At 45.0% G+C, this 22374-nt stretch overlaps 1 protein-coding gene across 1 annotated transcript in view; it reads left to right on the top strand.

The window, feature by feature from the left end:
* Positions 1–22374, top strand: part of LOC123758422 (uncharacterized) — a 156764-nt gene that overhangs the window by 106567 nt on the left and 27823 nt on the right. The window contains 6 exon segments of the mRNA XM_069322809.1: positions 8926–9077; positions 9349–9437; positions 9439–9511; positions 12263–12446; positions 13958–14060; positions 15444–15631. Of these exon segments, the coding sequence (XP_069178910.1) occupies positions 8926–9077; positions 9349–9437; positions 9439–9511; positions 12263–12446; positions 13958–14060; positions 15444–15631 (789 nt within the window).

Raw genomic sequence — 22374 nt, 5'->3', positions numbered from 1 at the left:
CCATCATTTGATGCCTAATACTTTCGCCTCGTATCGTGCGGCGCTGGCGGAGCCGCTCAAGCTAGCGTTTGGGGTGGACGTCACATCCGCCCCATTCCGTAAGCTTTCTCGTGCTATGTTTCACCTCCGTCCTGGTCCTTGGACAGGGTGCTCTCCTATCTTTCCTCTCCTCAGTATGTGGTGGCCCCTTCAGTTCCAGATTGTTTTTGTTGGCATTGGCCTCTGGGGGCCGGGTAGGGGAGCTTCATGCTAGCAGGGGTTTCTGCTCTTTTGGTCCTGGGGGTAGGTTTGTCCGTTTGCAGCCTTCTCCATCTTTTCTGGCGAAGAACGAGACGGCTGCTTTCCAGAGGGGTCCATGGGTCATTGATGCTTGGTTGGTTCGGCCGGGTAATTACCTAAGTGTAATTACCTAAGTGTAGTTACAGGATGAGAGCTACACTCGTGGTGTCCCGTCTTCCCAGCACTCTTTGTCATATAACGCTTTGAAACTACTGACGGTCTTGGCCTCCACCACCTTCTCACTTAACTTGTTCCAACCGTCTACCACTGAGACAATGAGACAAATGTATGTGAATGCATGTGTGTGTGTATATATGTATGTATATGTGTGTGTGTATGTATATGTATGGGTATAAAGTATATATGGAAGCTGATCAGAATTACATTTCACCTTTGTGAATGTACATTAATGACACTATGTAAAAGACACATCAAACACTTTATGTAGGGCATACGTAAATCTGTGTATCTATGTATTTATATATGTAGGTTAGCTTAGCATTTTAAAAGCACCGAATCACCTTCTGTAGTTGAGTGTTCAATAAACCCTTGAACTATATGTTTAACACTTCTCTAACCCTGTCCATGGAGAACAGAAGAAAATGTATATATGCTGGTTAGCATTGTAAATGTGTGGCCACGTCTGTGGTAGAAAATAATAAAAAAAAAAACACTATTTGCGAAAGTGAATTTTCTTATATTTCTTCGGCGTCTGTGTTTAGCTAGTTTATATCTATGACCTCTTGTTCTTAAAGCTCCAGGTCTCAGGAAATCTTCCCTATCGATTTTATCAATTCCTGTTACTATTTTGTATGTAGTGATCATATCACCTCTTTTTCTTCTGTCTTCCAGTTTTGGCATATTTAATGCCTCTAACCTCTCTTCGTAGCTCTTGCCCTTCAGTTCTGGGAGCCACTTAGTAGCATGTCTTTGCACCTTTTCCAGTTTGTTGATGTGCTTCTTAAGATATGGGCACCACACAACCGCTACATATTCTAGCTTTGGCCTAACAAAAGTCATGAACAATTTCTTTAGTATATCGCCATCCATGTATTTAAAAGCAATTCTGAAGTTAGAAAGCGTGGCATAGGCTCCTCGCACAATATTCTTTATGTGGTCCTCAGGTGATAGTTTTCTATCTAGAACCACCCCTAGATCTCTCTCTTTATCAGAATTCTTTAAAGATTTCTCACATAATATATAGGTTGTGTGGGGTCTATGTTCTCCTATTCCACATTCCATAGCATGGCATTTATTAACATTAAATTCCATTTGCCAAGTGGTGCTCCATATACTTATTTTGTCCAGGTCATCTTGAAGGGCATGACAATCATCTAAGTTTCTTATCCTTCCTATTATCTTAGCATCATCAGCAAACATGTTCATATAATTCTGTATACCAACTGGTAGATCATTTATGTAGACAATAAACATCACTGGTGCAAGAACTGAACCCTGTGGTACTCCACTTGTGACATTTCTCCATTCCGATACATTGCCTCTGATTACTGCCCTCATTTTTCTATCAGTCAGAAAATTTTTCATCCATGTTAGAAGCTTACCTTGTAACGGGAGGTGGGGGAAATAGCTCCATCTTGTCCATTATTCCACCCCCCAGTTAACTAACGAGGCCGGGGAACACAGCTCTCTCTAGTCCGTTATCCCGTCCCCAGTTAGCTAACTATTCTAGAGCACTCCCAGAGTTCCTACGGCAACCTCTCTCGTTCAACACCTTGTAACCTAGGTATTTGACTACCTAGGTGCTAAGACTACCAGGCGCCGTAACTGGATCAGCTACCCGAAACTCTAGAGAGAACTCTAGAATACATTTCACTGCCACAAACGTATAAGAGACACGAAAGGAAAGAGAAGACTAGTGAAGTAATTAGTGAGGGTTTGGGGTGAGAGAGGTAGAGAGGTGGGAGGAGCGAGGAGGGTCATTAGTTGAAAGTGAAAGTTTAGAGAGGGGTGGAGGGAGAGGTGTAGATAGGTAGAAGTAGAAGAGTAGATAGTAGAAGTAGAAGAGTAGATAGTAGAAGACGAAATGCTGCCACCATCCATTCTAGACCATTACATACAAAACAAGGAATGGAACTTGTCTGTATCACAAAATTCTCAAAAGATGTTATCAAGGTCATTATTAGTCTGTTCCATCTGTATCATGTACTCATTAAAATCATGAACCAGTAATCGCAGAGGCTTTCTCGCCTCCACTCAAAACTCTAGGGAACACAGTTAAAGCCAATTTAAATCATAATTATATTTCACATGATAAGTATCATAATTTAGCAAATTCAATTAAAATGTTAAAGGTTAATATTCAAAGTGAGCCATCAGCCAAGAATTTGAGAACCCTACAACTGTCTGCCCCTGATCATCACACAACACTTGTAAAACACGACCAAGTCACCTTAATGTTCAACTCACCAAGTGTCTGCCTATAGCTGGATAGAGGGGGGGGGGGGGAGTCTGTAGTTGACAGAGACTGTCCCGCCCTGCCGGCCGACAGCTTCCCTGCTAGGCCGTCTTCTCTGCTCTGCTGACTGCCGTTCTTCTCTCTCGTTAATGCTCTCGAATCAATAGCTCTCCGAGTATATATTGAGGAACCTAGTAACTAACTCCGCCCACAAGTAGATAGCCTCAGGCACTCTACCAAGCCACTCCTTAAACGTCGGCATGTTTGAAGGCTACCAGGCTCCAATTATAAGATTAGCAGAAGCAAGGTGAAATTCGCATGATCTGACCTCAGGTCACTTGGTGGTCATTAACTCTTAGAGGTGTGAGATCTCAGGTCGACCAAACTGGCGCCTTCTCAAATCCTTGTCTGTGACTCATGTATCTCTATGTATTTTAAATACAACTAAACCAAACACCTTACAGTGTTACAACCTGTCACCCCTCCAATATTTTCCAGTTTCCAGAACAACCTCTTGTCTTGGAACTCTGTCGAAAGCCTTTTTTAGGTCCAGATAGATGCAGTCAACCCAACCATCTCTTTCCTGTAATATCTCTGTTGCTCGATGATAGAAACTGAGTAAATCATGTGTTGTGTCCGGTTGCGGCTCTTCGCCGTTACCTGCACGCCTCAGCTGGGGTGGCTGGGCTCGGGTCTCCCAGGTTGTCCGCAGGGTTATTAATTAAGTCTAGCCAGCATACGGTCTATCCTCACGCCCATGACGTTCAGAAGTTTGCAGCTTTGGCTGCCATGTTTGGTAACATGTCTTGGGCTCATATTCGGGTGCGTGAATTTTGGAAATCGAACAGGGTCCTGGCCGCCTGTTATTTGGTGAACGTCCCTGCTCCTCGGCGTTCTTGTGTTGCTTTGGGTCACAGGTTGCAGCCAGTTGTCTCGACTTTGCGTGGAGGAGTTTGTAACCGCTGCCTCCCGGGTAAGTCCTTATTTTCCTTCTCTTTGTGTATGTAGCTCCAGGGAGCTGTAGGGGCTCCCCACAGAAAACCAGCGTTGAAAGTAATGAAACGCCACTTTCTGGGTGAGCCCTGGAGGCTCCCTGGCTACCCTCCCTCCCATCTGGTCAGCGGGGTTTTTTCGCGTTGGTTGAAGCCTAGTTTCCGAACTGAAGGCAGCCGGTGCGGTGAGGTCCGGGGCCCCCCCGGACCTCTCATTACATTCAATGCTGGGTTTTTTAGTTTCCCATGATCAGAGACAGCATTTTAATAATATAAGAAGAGAAAATTATTTTTACCATGTGGGAACTGGCCGACCCCTCACAGTGTTCAAGAGAGAACTGGATAAGCACCTCCAAAGGATACCTGATCAACCAGGCTGTGACTCGTACGTCAGGCTGCGAGCAGCCGCGTCCAACAGCCAGGTTGATCAGTCCGGCAATCAGGAGGCCTGGTCGACGACCGGGCCGCGGGGACGCTAAGCCCCGGAAGCACCTCAAGGTAACCTCAAGGTAACCCCCCCCCTCGGGGTTGGGGAGGGCTGGGTGGATGACTGGCGCGGCAGTAAATTGTGATAATTGCTTGTTTCCTTGGGATTGTCGGGAGTTTCTACCGATGTTCGTTTTTTTGTTTTAGTTTCTTACCATGTGGGGTTTGTTTTGTTATGCCAACCTTTCTGGGTGCCTGACCCCGATCGATGGCAGATACAGAAAACCACCAACCACAATGGGGCTTTCCAGGGCCATTGCTCCCTGAAACCTCACTGAAGGGGCCAGGTTCTGGCACTGGTCCCTGGTAGGTCTGAACTCCTTAGCTAATGTCCTGGTCTAATATAACATACATTAGCCCGATAAGCTCCAGGGAGCCTCCGGGGCTCACCCAGAAAATGGCGTTTCATTACATTCAATGCTGGTTTTTTAGTTTCCCATGATCAGAGACAGCATTTTAACAATATAAGAAGAGAAAATTATTTTTTGGAAAGAATTTATTTTCGGCACACCACGAGGGTGTCATATTTTAACCCCTGGGCGGCTCTTGTGATTATAGCTTACAGCACACCCAGGTGCAAGAAATAAAGAAAAGAAAAAATATTTTGTCTTATAAAAGTGTTTATTTGTGTTCCTTGACCATAGGAAAAATAATAAAAAAAATCGTAGGTGACATATTTTGGCTTCAATAGGGCTAGGAATGCTGGAAAAATTGAGGCGTTGGCAGAGCAATCGTCAGAGGCGGAGGCGGTCAGCTCCGCCCGAGCTGTCAAGCGGGAATTGCCAGAGAGATATTATTACCTAGTTATTTCAGTGTCTCTGATTGATTTTTTCTTTGTTTAGTGTAGTAATATTATTCAATAGTGTATAGTATGATATATTTATATAATAAAATGTGTGAACCATCGCTGTACTCAAAAGTATTGTGTGCATATTAGTGATGCAAGTATTATGTTCATAAAACAATAAACAAATAGTTTGGCTGTTATTACGTTATTACCCTATATACACAGGTTATATATACACTAAGTATCTGCATCTGCATGTTTTATTCACTGTAGTGAACCACCAAGTTGGTTATCTTGAGGTTATCTCGAGATGATTTCGGGGCTTTTTAGTGTCCCCGCGGCCTGGTTCTCGACCAGGTCTCCACCCCCAGGAAGCAGCCCGTGACAGCTGACTAACACCCAGGTACCTATTTTACTGCTAGGTAACAGGGGCATAGGATGAAAGAAACTCTGCCCATTGTTTCTCGCCGGCGCCTGGGATCGAACCCAGGACCACAAGTCCAGCGTGCTGTCCGCTCGGCCGACCGGCTCCCTCAAATTTTTTGGTGGTGGTATGGTGAGTCCAAACATCAAGAGTAGGCTGTCACACCCAGCCAGCCCTTCCTCACTCCTTCAACACCTAACTCGCCAACATTCCTCCTCCCATAATACTGTTTGTGGTTTTATTACACTATATAGACATGTTATATATGAGTATCTACATGTTTTGTTCACCATAACTGTACATCCAAGCTGGTATGGTGTTCAAACAACGTAGTGGCAACAAAAAACTGCATGACAAGTCACACAGCAGCCAGCAACGATACTATGAAATGACACCACCTCTCTCTCCCTCCCTCCTCCCACCATACTACGCACATCGATAATTCTCACCACAATTTTGCTATTATCAGAATCCTGGTCACTAAATCCTGTAAATGAATAATTTTCCAAATGTTTATTTTGTAAAGGAAGATGGAAAGTTGAACATTTGAAGATTCTTAGATAGACGAAATAATGCCAGTGTGCTGTGGCTAGCGCTGTAAACATCTTGAACAGCATTGATTCACTGATATCTGAACATTAAACACAGTCCTTATCACAGTCAGGCTCTCCTGTAATATTATCATGGCTAAATAATACCAGTTACATATATATTTAGATATTTTTAGGCGATGATGCGGTCACAAGCCGAACAGCAGTGCTGTTAGGTCATGCTATATGTGCCCACCTTAGTTGCTCACTCAGTACTGAGGCTCTCACACCCAGGAATGTTGCCTACGATTTTTTTTTTTAATGGCGTCTGTTTACAAGAGCCCCGAGGAAGCTGATGTGAACCCCGTGTAGCCGCAGGACTTGAATCTTGCATGGTACTCCAACACATCAATAGCTGTGGTGCGCAATTCCGTGACAGTTACACACCTCAGCTATTGATGTGTTGTGCATTTTAAGGGTTAATGCAGAGCAGTGCAGTGGTTAACCCTTAAACTGCGCAACGCGCCTGCAGGCTCACATCTGGTTTGCGCAACGCGCCTCCGGGTATTTGTATTTTTCACGATCCATTCAAAACTCCCGCGGCTACATGGGGTTCACATCAGCTTCCTCAGGGGTCTTGTAAACAGACGCCATCTTTAAAAAAAATCGTGGTCCACATTCCCGGGTGTGGGAGCCTCAGTAGTGTGAGCAACCAAGGCTGGTGCTCGCAGCATGAGCGCACAGCACTGCTGTTCAGCATGTGACCACAGCATCGCCTAATAATGTCAAAATATATATTTAACTTGTATTATTTAGCTATGATAGTGTTGTAGAAGAGCCTGAGTGTGATAATGACTGGGTACAATGTTCAAATACCAGTGATTCAATGCTGTTCACGATGTTCACAGCGCTAGCCACAGCACCACAGCATTATTTCGTACATCTAGGAATCTTCAAATGATTTCTTAGGTTCCTTTTCAAAATAAACGTGTGGTCAATTATTCATTTACAGGAATTAGTGACCAGGATTGTGATAATAGCAGGATTGTGGTTATAATTAACGTTGTGCGTAGTATTGTGGAAGGAGGAATTTTGGTGAGGGAGGGAGGGCGAGAATTGAGGTAGCCTCAATGTGTGTGTGTGGCTGCCACTCTTGTTTTGCTCACCATACTAGCTTAGTGGTTCGCTATAGGCAAAACATATGTACATGGGTATATATAGTGTGTTTATATAGTGTAAGAACAGCAACAGGAGAATGCTGAGAGGAGCTATTTTGGTGAGGGAGGTGACGTAATCGTAGCATCGTCTGCTGTGTGATTTTTCATGCAGTGTATGGTGGCCACTGTACTGTTTGGACACAATACCGGCTTACTTGCATAGTTCTGGTAAATAAAACATGTAGATAGGTACCTGTATATAGAACATATGTAATAAGAACTATAACAGTATGGTGGGAGGAGCAATGTTGGCGAGTAAGATGTTGGAGTGAGGGAGACTGGCCTGGGTGTGGCTGCTCTCACTCAAGATGTTCTGAATGCGTTCATGGCCAAATGCTCCTATTGCCCCATACGAGGCAGCTCCTATTGGCCCATACGAGGCAGCTCCTATTGGCCCATACGCGGCAGCTGCTATTGGCATATACGAGGCAGCTGCTATTGGCCCATATGAGGCAGCTCCCATTGGCCCATACGAGGCAGCTGCTATTGGCCCATACGAGGCAGCTGCTATTGGCCCATACGAGGCAGCTGCTATTGGCCCATACGAGGCAGCTGCTATTGGCCCATACGAGGCAGCTGCTATTGGCCCATACGAGGCAGCTGCTATTGGCCCATACGAGGCAGCTGCTATTGGCCCATACGAGGCAGCTGCTATTGGCCCATACGAAGCAGCTGCTACGCGATGTTCTGAATGTGTTGATGGTAAATGTATATAGTGTGTGACAGTGTATAGTGTGTAAATAGATTGTATATATACATAAATTAGCATGATACATAGTAAATATGTGCTGCATATGTGTACACAAGTGTCATGCACGTAACACAGTGTCTTCGGACAGTACGGATGTTGTACTGCCATAATATAGTGTATGTGTTCACTATAGTACATAGGATTAGCACGTAAAAACAAATAAAATGTATTTGGAACTGTGCGAAAAAATGAACGAAAATATATTCGCGGCAACTCACCCACCCCACCCCGAGCGCCCCACCGGCCCCGAGAGCACACTGCTCTGGCTCACAGGGAATGATGACGTCACGCCCCAACTTACGGACCCCATAGCAACCAAAGTAAGTACAATTTCGATTTTTTTTCTACATACCCATACTGAGGGAAGGGTTTCTGACACTTTGAAAAGAAAAAAAGAATTTTTTCCAGAGAATTTATTTCCTGCGCACTGCAGGGGTGTCATATTTGGAGGCAACGCAGTTAAGGGGTTAAATATGTATTTTTGGTACCAAAATGTTCTCTGATGCAGATAGTACGACTAAATGTTATGTGAATATTTCAATCATGGTAGAGAGGAAGGTTGGCCAGAAAGGGTTTGTACTTGCCAATTTGTGCTGAAGTTGTGAACTATAGTACAGTACTAGGATTATTCAGAAGATATTTCAATATACTGTATTCCTTTAATGAGGTCCTAGAACATTTTTATTTTTGTGTACCCCTTCTGAATTTATTTCTTATTAGTACTGTATTGTACAATATTTAAAAAAAATGACGTGGATTCGTTTATCACATGACAATCCTGCATATGGATTACAATGTAGAGCCTCCCAAAACAGGGACTAGATAGAACGACATCCCCCATGCTTTGAATCGGCTCCTATCCACAGTAGTCCATTTATGTTAGGTAATACTGTAAATTAATCGTCCAAATCTAAATATTAATGTTGAAAGTCATTATATTATTGTTATAAATTTTATTTGTAACCTTTTACTATACAATACTAGTATTACTGTATGTTAATGTTTTAAAGCCACATTTATTATTCTTTCCACAATTACCATAGACTGAAGAAAGCACAGCAGGAACTTGCAGAGCTAAAGGAATTAGCTGATAAGGATAATGTGGCAGTTAAACAAGAGAAAGAGACCAAGCAAGAAAATGATGAGTTAAAAAATGAAACAATCCAGAAAACTGAAAATGAAGCAGAAAATAAAGGTATGTATTTTTTATGTTGTGCTGATGTCTCACTTGTTAGGTGAGGAATTACCATAGATTATTTTGTACCATTTTGGGCATTCAGTCAGTACTAATCAGCATACCTTGGACTTTCAACATTGTAGACCACATTTCGGACCTAGTACGGAATCACGTGAAACAAAGATTTAAGAATAATAATATACGATAATTCTTTGTGTAAGGGGACAGGCAGCAAGTGTATATATATACATGTTAGACTTATATTGAGTACTATCATTTTGTTTTTCAGAGGGTAAAAGTGGTGAAGTTCAAAGCAGCGTTGCAGTGTCAACAGCAGAATCATCAGGACCTGAAGCTGCTGCTGCTGATGCTCATGTGCTTTCCCCTGTCTGCTAATTTCCAAGATGCTCAACTCAGCCAGCAGTTTCCTGTCCCATATTTTGCTGCTGATGGTATGTTGCCCTGGGAGTGGGTTATAAATGTATCATTTGTTTGCTATTTTTGTATGTTGTAATGTGTTACTATTTTTCTGAGAGATGTAATATTTCAATCATCCTTATTAGATTCATGTTGTTTATGTAGGGGCGGCAGCTACAACACGCTCTCTTAACTAGTACAGGGGTACCTCAGCTTACAAATTTAATCCGTTCCCAGAGACGGCTCGTAACCCGAAAATTCGTAAACCGAAGCGAATTTCCTCATAAGAAATAAGGGAAAATTAATTAATCCATTCCAGACTCCCCAAAAAATTATCTTCAAAGTAAATTTTATACTTAATTCACCCAAATCTTCAGTACAAAACTATGTTCAAGTTATTACTTACCCTTTATTACTTACCTTAGGGAGCCGGTTGGCGAACGGACAGCACGCAGGACTTGTGATCCTGTGGTCCTGGGTTCGATCCCAGGCGCCGGCGAGAAACAATTGGCAGAGTTTCTTTCACCCTATGCCCCTGTTACTTAGCAGTATATAGGTACCTGGGTGTTAGTCAGCTGTCACGGGCTGCTTCCTGGGGGTGGAGGCCTGGTTGAGGACTGGACCGCAGGGACACTAAAGCCCCGAAATCATCTCAAGGTAACCTCAAGATATACCCCTTGCTGATGACTACTGTTGGCATATGGAAGATGGTGAGGAGGAGGAGGGGGGGGGAGGAGGAGAGGTGTTACTGTTTGGAAGGGGAGTCCCCTTCCATTATAGCATCAGGCAGTGCTGACTTCTCTGGGGTACATACTCTGGCACGTTTTGTCTGCATACCACTAGGACCTGCTTATGGCACAGTGCTTGATTTTCTCACTAGAAATCGTTCCATTGAAGATTGTTCTTCCCTTCTTTGTAACACTTGTCTGTAATGAGACATCACATTGTCATTAATAAGATCAATGCAATGGCCTACTACAGCTTTATCTGGGTGATTCTTTTCAGCAAAACTTTGCAGTTCTTCCCATACTGCACACATTTTCTTAATTAATGAGGAATGGACATCCTCTACTGCCTCCTCCTCCTCCTCCTCCTCCTCCTCCTCCTCCTCCTCCTCCTCCTCCTCCTCCTCCCCTGAAGATTTGTTGTACTGCCTAGCTAGTTCAACAACCCCTGTACCCTTTTCATGTTTATGAATGATCTCTTGTTTTTCTTCTATGGTCATTCTCTCATGTGTTTTCTTGGCTTGAACCTTACCACTGGCTTTCTTGGAACCCATGGCAAGTTATATAATAACATATTTTATGTTCAAATAGCCAAAAATCCCCCCCCCCCCCCAAAAAAAGTAAATCTTTGCAAAGAATTCAGGCGCGATAGTCACTAGGCGGGAGGCACTGGTAAACTGAGGCACGATCGCCGTGCCACCACGCGCTAGTTCGGCCCATACGTGTATCAACAAACTCATTTCTCGAGGCAAAGTTCATAACTAGATTCAAATTTTCCGAAAAAATTGAGCTCGTAACCCGAAAAGTTCTTTAAAAGAGGGGCATTCGTAAGCCGAGGTGTCACTGTATATCTCATTTTGTTCGTTATGGTCCGCTACTAAAAAATTACAAAGTTCAGTAAGTATTCTGAACAGCAACGGCTCACAAATATCTGTGTTTCCTGTGCATGGTTAAGTTAGGTTAGGTGGGTTGCTTGAGTTCATATATTTCCAGGCTAGGTTAGCACTTTCTGTTTTGTACATTGTGACAGATCAAGAGAACGAGCCTGTAGCTATGCTAATCTACTAAGTGCCTGAACCAGAATCTGGCTCTTTGTGAGGCGAGGGGGAACTTGGGAATCTGAGATTTACCCAAAATGAAGGTAAATCCACTATAAAGGTTAGGCAAAACAAATCAATTTATTGCTTGAAGAAATAAATAAAACAAGGCAAAAAACAATTCTAAAGTGTATTTTAAGTTGATTATCATTACTGAAGCCCTTCTAGCTAGGTTTTGGCATCAATCTTTCTAGTCCTCCATTTTTTCACCTAAATAAGGTTAGGTTCCTGCTGGAGGAAGACGTGAAGGTGGAGGATGGGAAGCTGGGCACATAGCTGACATGTACTCACCTAGTTGTGCTTGAGGAGGTTGAGCTTTGGCTCTTTGGTCCCGCCTCTTAACTGTCAATTAACTGGTGTACAGATTCCTGAGCCTACTGGGCTCTATCAAATCTACATTTGAAACTGTGTATGGAGTCTGCCTCCACCACATCACTGCCTAATGCATTCCATTTGTTAACTACTCTGAAGCCAATGTCTGGAGCCAATACTTCTGAAGTTGAAGTGTGTGAAGATGAATCTGGAGCCTCACTCTTCCTGAAGTCGTGAAGCACAGGTCAAGGTGACAGTGAAGCATGGTCCTCCTCAAAATAAAGAGGAACGTTATCCGATTCCATGACTGGCAGGGCTGAAACTTCAGCAACCACTTCATATGTGGGGATTGATCACCATAGACACCCAAACACAACATACTGTATATTCAAGGGTGAAACTGACCCTGTGCACAGTTAAAATACAAAAGATAAAATAAATTATCACCAGTCATTGAACCCCAAATGACATCCTGGAATGTTGCACCATTTACAGTTTTATCAACCATCATAGTGCAGAACCTGGCATTGTCATTAATTTATCTTATCTGTTACAGATTCCACTATTTAAATACACAAGACCACAAAAATTATATCTCCCCATAATTAATTTTTGCATCAGCACTTCCTATAGCATACTTTGTTTTTTACAGGAGCCATTACATACAACCCGATGGCAGGCTACGGATATGGGCACTCGGATCCTAATCAAGCTCTGCCAACGGCCCAGGAGGTAGTTCAAGGTGGCGAACAAGACACGCACCATCAGACGTCTCGAGAAGAGTATCATAAGGTCCCCCCAACCTGGGAATTTGAAATTCAGACAGGAGCATATGGGTAGGTTTACAGGACACAATTTTTGCTAGGAGCATATAGGTATTGGGTAGGTATACAGAACATGATCTTTTTAGGAGCATATGGGTAGGTTTATATGACATGTTCTTTGTTAGGTGCTTATAGTTTAGGTATACAGAATATGATCTACATTAGCATCATTAGAAAGTGATTACAAGAAGAAAGAGCTGAGATGCTTTCTTTATGAAATCTATGCATTCACAATTTTATTAAGGGTGAAACGTGGATTACTCAATTCAGTTTCATAACACCCAAAAGGTGTATAATACAGTACAGTAGAACCTTATATAATACAATAGTTCATGTTTTTGGAAAAATTAATTGTTGTAAAAAAAAAATATGATTCATGTACAGTAAATAGAAAAATGGGAAAATATGGTTGCATTTCCAGGTATGGCTGTCATACATTTCAAACATATTTTGATTTAAAACAGTGTGAGGGTGTAATATTGTAAACATATAAACAGTGTAATATTCTAAATCTGATGCTGGCACCAAAATTTTGGGCAATCTATTATGGTTTTAGCCACTGCACTAGTGTGTCTATCGCAGCATCCCATATTACAGCTGAATTTGTTCTATAACAGTGGTAATACACGCTGTGTCTCACAAGCAATTATACCAGGATTTGAGTACTGGCCAGGGAAGATTGACTGGGTGCCAATCCTTAAATGTTCACCTTTGTTCACCAATGGGTCCTTGTTATAAATCAACTGACTTAACTGACAAGTCGTATTCCAGGGAAACACGTAGGGTAAGGCTTACCGTGAGCTATGGGAAGGGAAAGCTCCTCAGCCAGCTAACAGGAGTCAGAAGTTGTCTGCTCCTGTACCCATCTGTGTGTAAAACTAGTAGGGTAAGGCTTACCATGAGCTATGGGAAGGGAAAGCTCTCAGCCTGCTAACAGGAGTCAGCAGTCGTCTGCTCCTGTACCCACCTGTGTGTAAAACTAGTAGGGTAAGGCTTACCATTAGCTATGGGAAGGGAAAGCTCTCAGCCTGCTAACAGGAGTTAGAAGTTGTCTGCTCACACCTGTACCTACCCGTGTGTAAAACTAGTAGGGTAAGTCAGAAGTCATCTACTCCTGTACTCACCTAAGCATGGAGAGGGGTGTGGGGATGACTAGGATATAGAAGTTGGGTTTCATTCATAGCCATCTTATGAGATAAGAAAATAATGAAATAAGTTTAACAAGACGAGAATAGATTAGGCATATAGAGGCATATAGAAAATAGATTAGGCATATAGAGTAGCAAGAAAAGCTTCTCAAAGTTTACAAGAGTTGTAAAGAGTTTACAAGAGTTGAATTAAAATTGTGTGAGACCATAAAAGTTTACAGCAGAATCATCTTCAAATAATCACCCTCAGAAAAGCATGATTCTTGAAGGTTTTTAAGAGATATTGTAATACAGTTTGCTTAACTTATCATTTAAAGTACGTGACACTTGAGGCCGATGCAGGTTCCTCCCAGAGCTGACTGTAGACATTTGCAGGTATGGGAAGTCAGAAGAACACAGATGGCACCAAGAAGCTGGATATCATCAGTATAATGATCTTGTCTCCAATGGCTATCCTCAGCACCTAAAGGATAAGGAGGTAAATTAGATTTTGAATTTGTTGTTAACTACATTTACTATATACGGTCCTGAGACCTATTACTCACAAGCCAATATTTCCCATCCATCATAATCATGGTATGGATAATGCCAGATATTTTGACCTGGTAAGATAATGTTACTGAGATATTTGAACAATCTCTCACGTTCTTTATCCCAAAAGGCTAATTTTGGTGGTGAACTGCCAGAGTGCACCGAAACATGCCAGTAGAGTACTGACCTAGGTATTCCTGGAGTGTGTTCTGGGTATACTGTACCAAGAACATATAGAACTTCCAAGTATACTCGTGTAGTTATTTATGTGAGGGGTGAGCTGTTATTGAGCTCTGCCTCGCATCACTGGTATACACATTCCAGAGCCTATTGGGCTCTTTTATATACCTGTATCTACATTAAAGCTGTGAATTGTTTGCTGTAGTGTGGTGGTGTTTCCTCTACTATGCTTAGAGCAATATAGAGCTAATACAAAGATTAAGTTATTTTGCTGCTAGTATTTGTAAGCTATACCACCTGGTTAGTCTCATAGGCAGTGTCCTGCTCTCCCCATTGGCAGGACCATGTGACAGCCTGGCTTGGCTAACTCTTATGCCTTGCCAAGTAATATTCTAAATATTCCCAGTAATATTCTAAATATTCCCAGTAATATTCTAAATATTCCCAGTAATATTCTAAATATTCCCAGTAATATTCTAAATATTCCAAGTAATATTCAAATATTCTAAATAATATTCTTAATATTAATATTCCAAGTACTATTCTAAATATTCAAAGTAATGTTCTAAATATTCCAAGTACCAGTAATGTTCTAAATATTCCAAGTACCAGTAGGGTTCTAAATATTCCAAGTACCAGTAATATTCTAAATATTCCAAGTACCAGTAATATTCTAAATATTCCAAGTACCAGTAATATTCTAAATATTCCAAGTACCAGTAATATTCTAAATATTCCAAGTACCAGTAATGTTCTAAATATTCCTAGTACCAGTAATATTCTAAATATTCCAAGTACCAGTAGTATTCTAAATATTACAAGTAATGTTCCAAATATTCCAAGTACCAGTACTATTCTAAATATTCCAAGTACTAGTACTATTCTAAATATTCCAAGTAATAATCAACATTTATGTAGACTACGCACATTAACAAAGAAATAGTAAGGACTGATACCCAACTCTCGGATGCAAAAAAAGTGTAAATTAATGCTGTTTCAGTTCATCCTCTACTTTCGTCAAATCGTGTCACATTCCTCTCTTTTCATGCGTGTGCTCTGGGTATGAATTTTCAGCCACGTTATCATGACTTATTCTATGCAGAGTAAGGATTGTGTCGGGTTATAATTGATTTTATTTATTTATTTGCAGATTGAAGAGGTCAAAATTCCATTTCCCATCAATATTGACCACTTGCGTCGGCGAACTGGAAATCAAGAGCCTGCTCACCTACCAGACATGAGTCAGCCACCTCCATCAACATCAGGAGGACTCCTGCCAATATCTTCCACTACACCTACATCACTGGCATCCAGTTTAGCACCTCATAAATTTAACAGGTATAAGTCATGAACATTGTATACCATATTTGCCGACAGAACACATGATTTTGGTCCACCACCAACCCAATGTATATTGTATTTTCATGTACAAAATCATATATTTTCCCTACAAAACCACTTGAAAATTACTTTTATTAAATGTATGATGAATATAAGGAAATTGTATTTATTCACAAAATATCCTTGTGAATTAGGTGTTTTTGGCTAGTTGTGTTCCCAACCTTGTGTAGTGTAGGATCTCCTATCTTCCTTAAGGGTCTTTGTGCAGTGTAGGGCCTCCTGTCCTTGAGTGTCTTTGTGTAGTGAAGGGCCTCCTGTCCTTGGGTGTCTTTGGGCAGTGTAGGGCCTCCTGTCCTTGAGTGTCTTTGGGCAGTGTAGGGCCTCCTGTCCTTGAGTGTCTTTGGGCAGTGTAGGGCCTCCTGTCCTTGAGTGTCTTTGGGCAGTGTAGGGCCTCCTGTCCTTGGGTGTCTTTGGGCAGTGTAGGGCCTCCTGTCCTTGAGTGTCTTTGGGCAGTGTAGGGCCTCCTGTCCTTGAGTGTCTTTGGGCAGTGCAGGGCCTCCTGTCCTTGGGTGTCTTTGGGCAGTGTAGGGCCTCCTGTCCTTGAGTGTCTTTGGGCAGTGTAGGGCCTCCTGTCCTTGGGTGTCTTTGGGCAGTGTAGGGCCTCCTGTCCTTGAGTGTCTTTGGGCAGTGTAGGGCCTCCTGTCCTTGGGTGTCTTTGGGCAGTGTAGGGCCTCCTGTCCTTGAGTGTCTTTGGGCAGTGTAGGGCCTCCTGTCCTTGGGTGTCTTTGGGCAGTGTAGAGCCTCCTGTCCTTGGGTGTCTTTGTGTAGTGAAGGGCCTCCTGTCCTTGGGTGTCTTTGGGCAGTGTAGGGCCTCCTGTCCTTGGGTGTCTTTGGGCAGTGTAGGGCCTCCTGTCCTTGGGTGTCTTTGGGCAGTGTAGGGCCTCCTGTCCTTGGGTGTCTTTGGGCAGTGTAGGGCCTCCTGTCCTTGGGTGTCTTTGGGCAGTGTAGGGCCTCCTGTCCTTGGGTGTCTTTGGGCAGTGTAGGGCCTCCTGTCCTTGGGTGTCTTTGGGCAGTGTAGAGCCTCCTGTCCTTGGGTGTCTTTGTGTAGTGTAGGGCCTCCTGTCCTTAGGTGTTTCTGAGGGGAGCCCCGTCGGCTTCCCGGAGCTATCTAGCCTGAATAGATATGTATAACTTTCTGGCATTAGTCAAAGTGCTTGGAGTTCTTGCCTACCGGGGACCACGAGCCAGAACCTTGCCCCCTCAGAGAGGCACGAGGAGCAATGGCCTATAGAAACCCCCCCTGTGGTTGGGAGCATTCTATGTCTGCCAGCAACCGGGATAGGCACCCAGAAATGTAGGCGCCCCAAAACAGACCCCCCTATTCTGATAAAAATATTGCTACTGAAAGCCGAACGAGTGGACAGAACTCCCCAAACAAAATTATCAAACTATCATGACATCATCACATCGCCGCGCTGCCGTCTGTGCACCCCCCTCCCCCCCCTCCCCGGGAGAGGGTAGGGGGTGCCCCAGACCCTTCGCATCAGCGATCCAACTGGCAGTTCTTGGCTGGTGTGATTACTGGCCGGTCGGTTGCCTCTGGCTCCGGTTTTGTTTCACTCTGTGCCTTGTAATGTGGGCTGTCTCTACAGGTGGTTTGTGAGCCAAGAGAGAGATTCCACGGTACTCGGGCTGCTTGCGCCTGGGGCTCTCTTCCCTAGGTGCCCTGTAAGTACTGCCCTTGGGGCTTGGGGCTACCTTCCACAAGTCACCTTGGGATCTACCTCCGCTGTGTCCTTTACTGCTCGGTACTTGGCCCGCCCTTGGAGTCAGCTGGGGTTTTGTTGCCCTTGTTTGTCTCTGGGTAGGAGATTTTACTAAGAAAACTAGGTACTAGTTTTCACCAATAGCAGCGGCCGGCTCTGTTCTGCCTGGGTACGTTGTTCTCTTGCAGGGTTTTTCTTTTGTTTTTGTTTTTGCCTGGTGGGGGGTCTGCCTTTGTGATCCCCCTGTGTTGTTCTCGGGGCATTTATATATATATATTCTGTTTGGTGATACTGCCCTGCTTGGCCCCCATGAGTGGACACATCCCAGGGGTTCAGCTTTTAGAAGCTTGTTTGGTAGACTTTGGCACCAGTTTGCAGTACCCTGCCTGGGCTTCCCTTAGCTTGTAACCATGGCTAAGGGCCCTGAGTCCCCCCTCGCGTCTTGCAATTTGGAAGGTTCCCTTGTCTCCCCTTGTCTCAGGGTGACACTCACCGGTTGTGCCTCCGCTATGCTGCCTGTTGGGTCGGTTTTTCTTTTGATCCGGATTCGTGAGACGGGTGTTGTCTGTACGTGCTCCCGTTCACCCAAGCCACTGATCGTGATATGCGGGTGCAGGCAGCTGCGGAGTTGCATGCTAGGTTTAGGTTGCTGCAACGCTCTAGGTTGGTTGCGGCCCCGGATGTCCCGAGACTGCCCTGTTTTGGTTATAGGGGGGTCCGGACTTGGGGGTGGGAGTCGCTTCAGCTCTGGTTCCGTCCACTCCTCCTCGTCCTTTCCCTTCTGTTGTGCATACTTCCTTCCCCTTGCTTCTGGCTCCGAACCATAGGCGGTTTCTGGGGGGAGCCCCGTCGGCTCCCCGGAGCTTTACCGGCTGATATGCTAATGTCAGACTTTGGCATCAATCATGTGTATGGAGTTCTAGGGCCTACCGGGGACCACGGCCAGAACCTGGCCCCCTCAGAGAGGCAAGGGGAGCAATGGCCTATAAAAACCCCCGTGTGGTTGGAAGCATTCTATGTCTGCCATCGACCGGGTCAAGCATCCAGAAAGGTAAGCATTCCAAAACAAACCCCTATTCTGGTGAAAATTGCTACCTAAAGCCGAACTAGTGGATAGAACTCTTCAACAGAAAACTAGGAAACTAGTATGACGTCATACGTCACCGCGCCGCTGTCTGCGCAGCTCCCCCCTCCCGGGGAGGGGGAAGGGGGAGCCCCAGACCTCCCACGCCGGCTATCCACCCATCAGTTCTTCGGCTGATGCTATGGGCAACGGTTATGTGCTCCGGCTCCAGTGGTTGTTTCAGCACTGTACCTAGAGTGTGGTGTCTGTTTTCTAGGTGGTGCGTGAGCCGGGGTGATTCTCCAGTACTCGGGCTGCATGCGCCTAGGGTTCCTTTCCCTAGGTGCCCTGTAAGTACTGCCCTTGGGGCTTGGGGCCACCTTCCACAAGTTCTTTGGGTCCTGCCCCTGCTTGGCCGTTTACTGCTTGGTTTTCGGCCGCTCTATGTGTGCTCGGGTGTTTTGTCTCCCTTGTTCGCCTTAGAGTAAGGGGCAGTTTTTGCACTGGTGGGGCGCAGGGTACTGTGCAGCTTGTCTTTACCAATCATAGCGGCAGGCTCTGTTCCGCTTGGGTACGCTGTCCTCTTGCGGGGTTTTCTTTTTCTTTTTGTTTATCTACTTGGTGGGGGGGTCTGCCTTCGTTCTTGCCCCTTGTGTCCCTTGTGTTCTGAGTATTTTCTGGTGGTACCCCCCTGCTAGGTCCCCGTGAGTGTACACGTCCCGGGGGTTCAGCTCTTAGGAAGTTGTTTGGTAGCTTTGGGTGCCGGTTAGCAGTACCCTGCCTGGGATTACCTGAGCGCGAGTCCTCTTATAGTAAACGCTCGGGACCCTGGGAAACCCCTGGGGGCGCGCGGGTCCGATGGATGTGACCCCAGAGTTTCCCCCTCGCTTCCAGCGAGTTTGAGGGTTGCTCTCACCCTTTGTCTATGGGTGACTCTCTGTTTTGCCTCCGTCTGCTGCCTGTGGGGTCGGTGACACCTTCGACCCGGAGTCCTGCGAGTTTGGTTGCTCGTTGTGGCTCGGTTACCCAGTTGTGCTAACAAAGCGGGTGCAGGCAGCAGGGGTGTTGCACTTGAGCCTTGGTGGTGGCAACGTTCTCGTGGTTTCCTCCCCGGGAGCCCTGGGGCTGCCCCGTTGTAGTTCGTTTTGGGACTTGGGGGTGTTGGTTGCTTCGGTTCCATCCACGCCCCCTTGTCTTTCCCCTGGATCACCCTTCCTGCCTGCATCCGGTTCCTTACCGTCTGTAGGTTCGGGGCGGGGTTTTTGATGGTGTTGAGACTCGGGCAGTCTTGGGGAATTCCCCTTCCGGGGTAGTGACTGGGGCATTTGAGCCTGTTCCTCCAGCCATGTTGTATGAGTCTGCCAGTGGGCTCCTTTCCTTAGTGTTTTCACGGCTGCCCCGGTTTTCTGGTACGGCCGGGGCTTTGGGGGAACGGTTCGGCCCCGGGGCCTGTTGTGTAGGTTCCCGGGGCTGGGGAGGGGCTGACTTGGGGGGCCTTGGCCCCGTTGGACCCCGTGGGGGTTTTTATCCCCCTCTAGGCGGGGCTTGTGATTACGCGGAGTGGGGTCTTTCCTCCCCACTCGCCGTACGTGCTGTTGGGCGTCGGCCCCTCCCCGGGCTCGGTTCCTTGGCCTTTGAGTCGGTTGGTTCCGTCCTGTGGGTGGATGTTTCCTCCCACCCCTTTTTGGGACGGTGTTTTCGTCATGTTTCCCCGTTCGATGGGGTTCTGCGTGACTTCTGATCTCGGGTGCGCCTGCGCCTTCGTGTGCCTTCGGGACTAGTGTTGGCTTCTGTGTTCTCGAGGGTACGGGAAGGTTTTTCGCTACTTCCCGCGTTATTGGAACGTCTGTTGGCTCCTCGTCCTTGTCTCCCTGTTGGGCTACTTGTCGCCCTGTTGGGCTACTTGTCGCCCTGTTGGGCTACTTGTCGCCCTGTTGGGCTACTTGTCGCCCTGTTGGGCTACTTGTCGCCCTGTTGGGCTACTTGTCGCCCTGTTGGGCTACTTGTCGCCCTGTTGGGCTACTTGTCGCCCGGTTGGGCTACTTGTCGCCCGGTTGGGCTACTTGTCGCCCGGTTGGGCTACTTGTCGCCCGGTTGGGCTACTTGTCGCCCGGTTGGGCTCCTTTTTGGGCTCTTTGCTTCTTTGGCCGGTTTTATTGTTCCTGCTTCCTCTTTTGGCTACTTTTCTCGTGCAGTAGTCCTGGCTGGCGCCTTCCCGCAGTATATATAGATATATACAACAAAACAAGGCAATATGGGAGTAAATAAACAAATTTGTGGCCACTGTAACAACTCCTTAAAGACGAAGGTAACGGGAATTGAATGTTATATCTGTAAGACTAGATTCCATTCGGCTTGTACAGGAGTGAGTAACACTACGGCACTGAGAGCTGGCCACTTGCTCTGGGTGTGTAAAAATGACCTGCCAGCTTGGAATATCCTAAAAAACCTTCTAGATAACATGACGCATGAACGGAAAACATCATTCATTGGAAGCCTACCAGCCATCCAGAAGGAGTGGGAAAGGAACAACAATTCTAATATACAAGGGGCGGAGGCTATAGTCAGGGATGAAACTGAGGCTGAAACTCAGGAAGTTGCAAACTCTGACTCAGTAGGCCAGGATGTAGATGACAGTAAACTAGAAAGTGTACCAGACGGCACTGACAGCTCGATAGGTACAGACACCACGACGGTTCTCGATAGAGCAATTCAGAACAGAAGGACAGACTTATGCAAATTTTATGTAAAGGGCATATGCAGACATAGATATGCTGGTAATAAGAAAGGATTAGAATGCAGTTACCAACATCCCAAAAAATGTTTAAATATGCTTAGGAAAGGTGAGTGTCGATTTGGATCAATATGTAGGTTTTTCCATCCTGACATGTGCCAAACCTCACTGGAGGACAGAAAATGCTATGACCTTAGCTGCCCACACTTTCACGTGAAAGGCACGGAACGCTACATAAAGAGTGGCAAGCAGGATAATGAATTTGGAGGAAACTCTATAAATTTTTTATACCAGACCGGCAGAGAATTCAAAAGGAGCAGCAGGGAGAGTGTATGGAACTGGATGCCAGATCCACTGGCATTCCAAAATTACAGATACAATTACCCACCGAAAGGGAACTACAACTACGACAGAAAACTGCCCTACAACAATCAGTACTGGTCAGAACAAACTCATTATGTCCACGATTAATGGACGTGCCGAAAAAGTCTCCCATTCAAACTATCACTAATAGAGTAACCTCATTCATCTTTGCCAACATACAAGGACTGAAAACAAGAACAAACAACAAAGTACAGTTCATAAATGGCCTCCTCACGGAGTCAAATGCAGTAATTGGAGCTTTCACAGAAACCCATGCAGGGGAATTGTTGGACAGTGAGATCTGGATTCCAGGATATAACCTATACAGGTGTGATAGGAAAATTAGGTCACATGGAGGAGTGGGTCTGTATATTAGGGAAGACCTTGTATGCTCGGAGCTCCTAAACGTTACAAATGAGGTGGTAGAGGTACTGGGATTAAAAATTGAGAAAATAAATTTAGTGATTATACTAATATACAAACCGCCAGATGCAACGGCTGAGGAATTCACAGAACAGATAAGCAAAATAGAGAATAGCCTTGATAATTTGGAGAACCCGATACCTGATATTATTTTCCTAGGTGACTTCAACTTGCCTAGTCTCAGGTGGAAAATAGCAAACAATAATATTATACCAGGAAATCTATCAGGACCTAACCAACCACAGATTAGAGAACTACTTAGATTCTGTGACAAATTTTCACTCAATCAGCAGATATCGGAGCCAACGAGAAATGAAAATATTCTAGATCTGGTCTTTACGAACAATGAAGACATTATCAGAGACATTACGATATCAGATACCACATACTC

The sequence above is a fragment of the Procambarus clarkii genome, chromosome 11 (assembly GCF_040958095.1).
Source record: "Procambarus clarkii isolate CNS0578487 chromosome 11, FALCON_Pclarkii_2.0, whole genome shotgun sequence".
Taxonomy (NCBI): Eukaryota; Metazoa; Arthropoda; class Malacostraca; order Decapoda; family Cambaridae; genus Procambarus; species Procambarus clarkii.
This window is presented reverse-complemented; position numbering and strand designations above follow the sequence as displayed.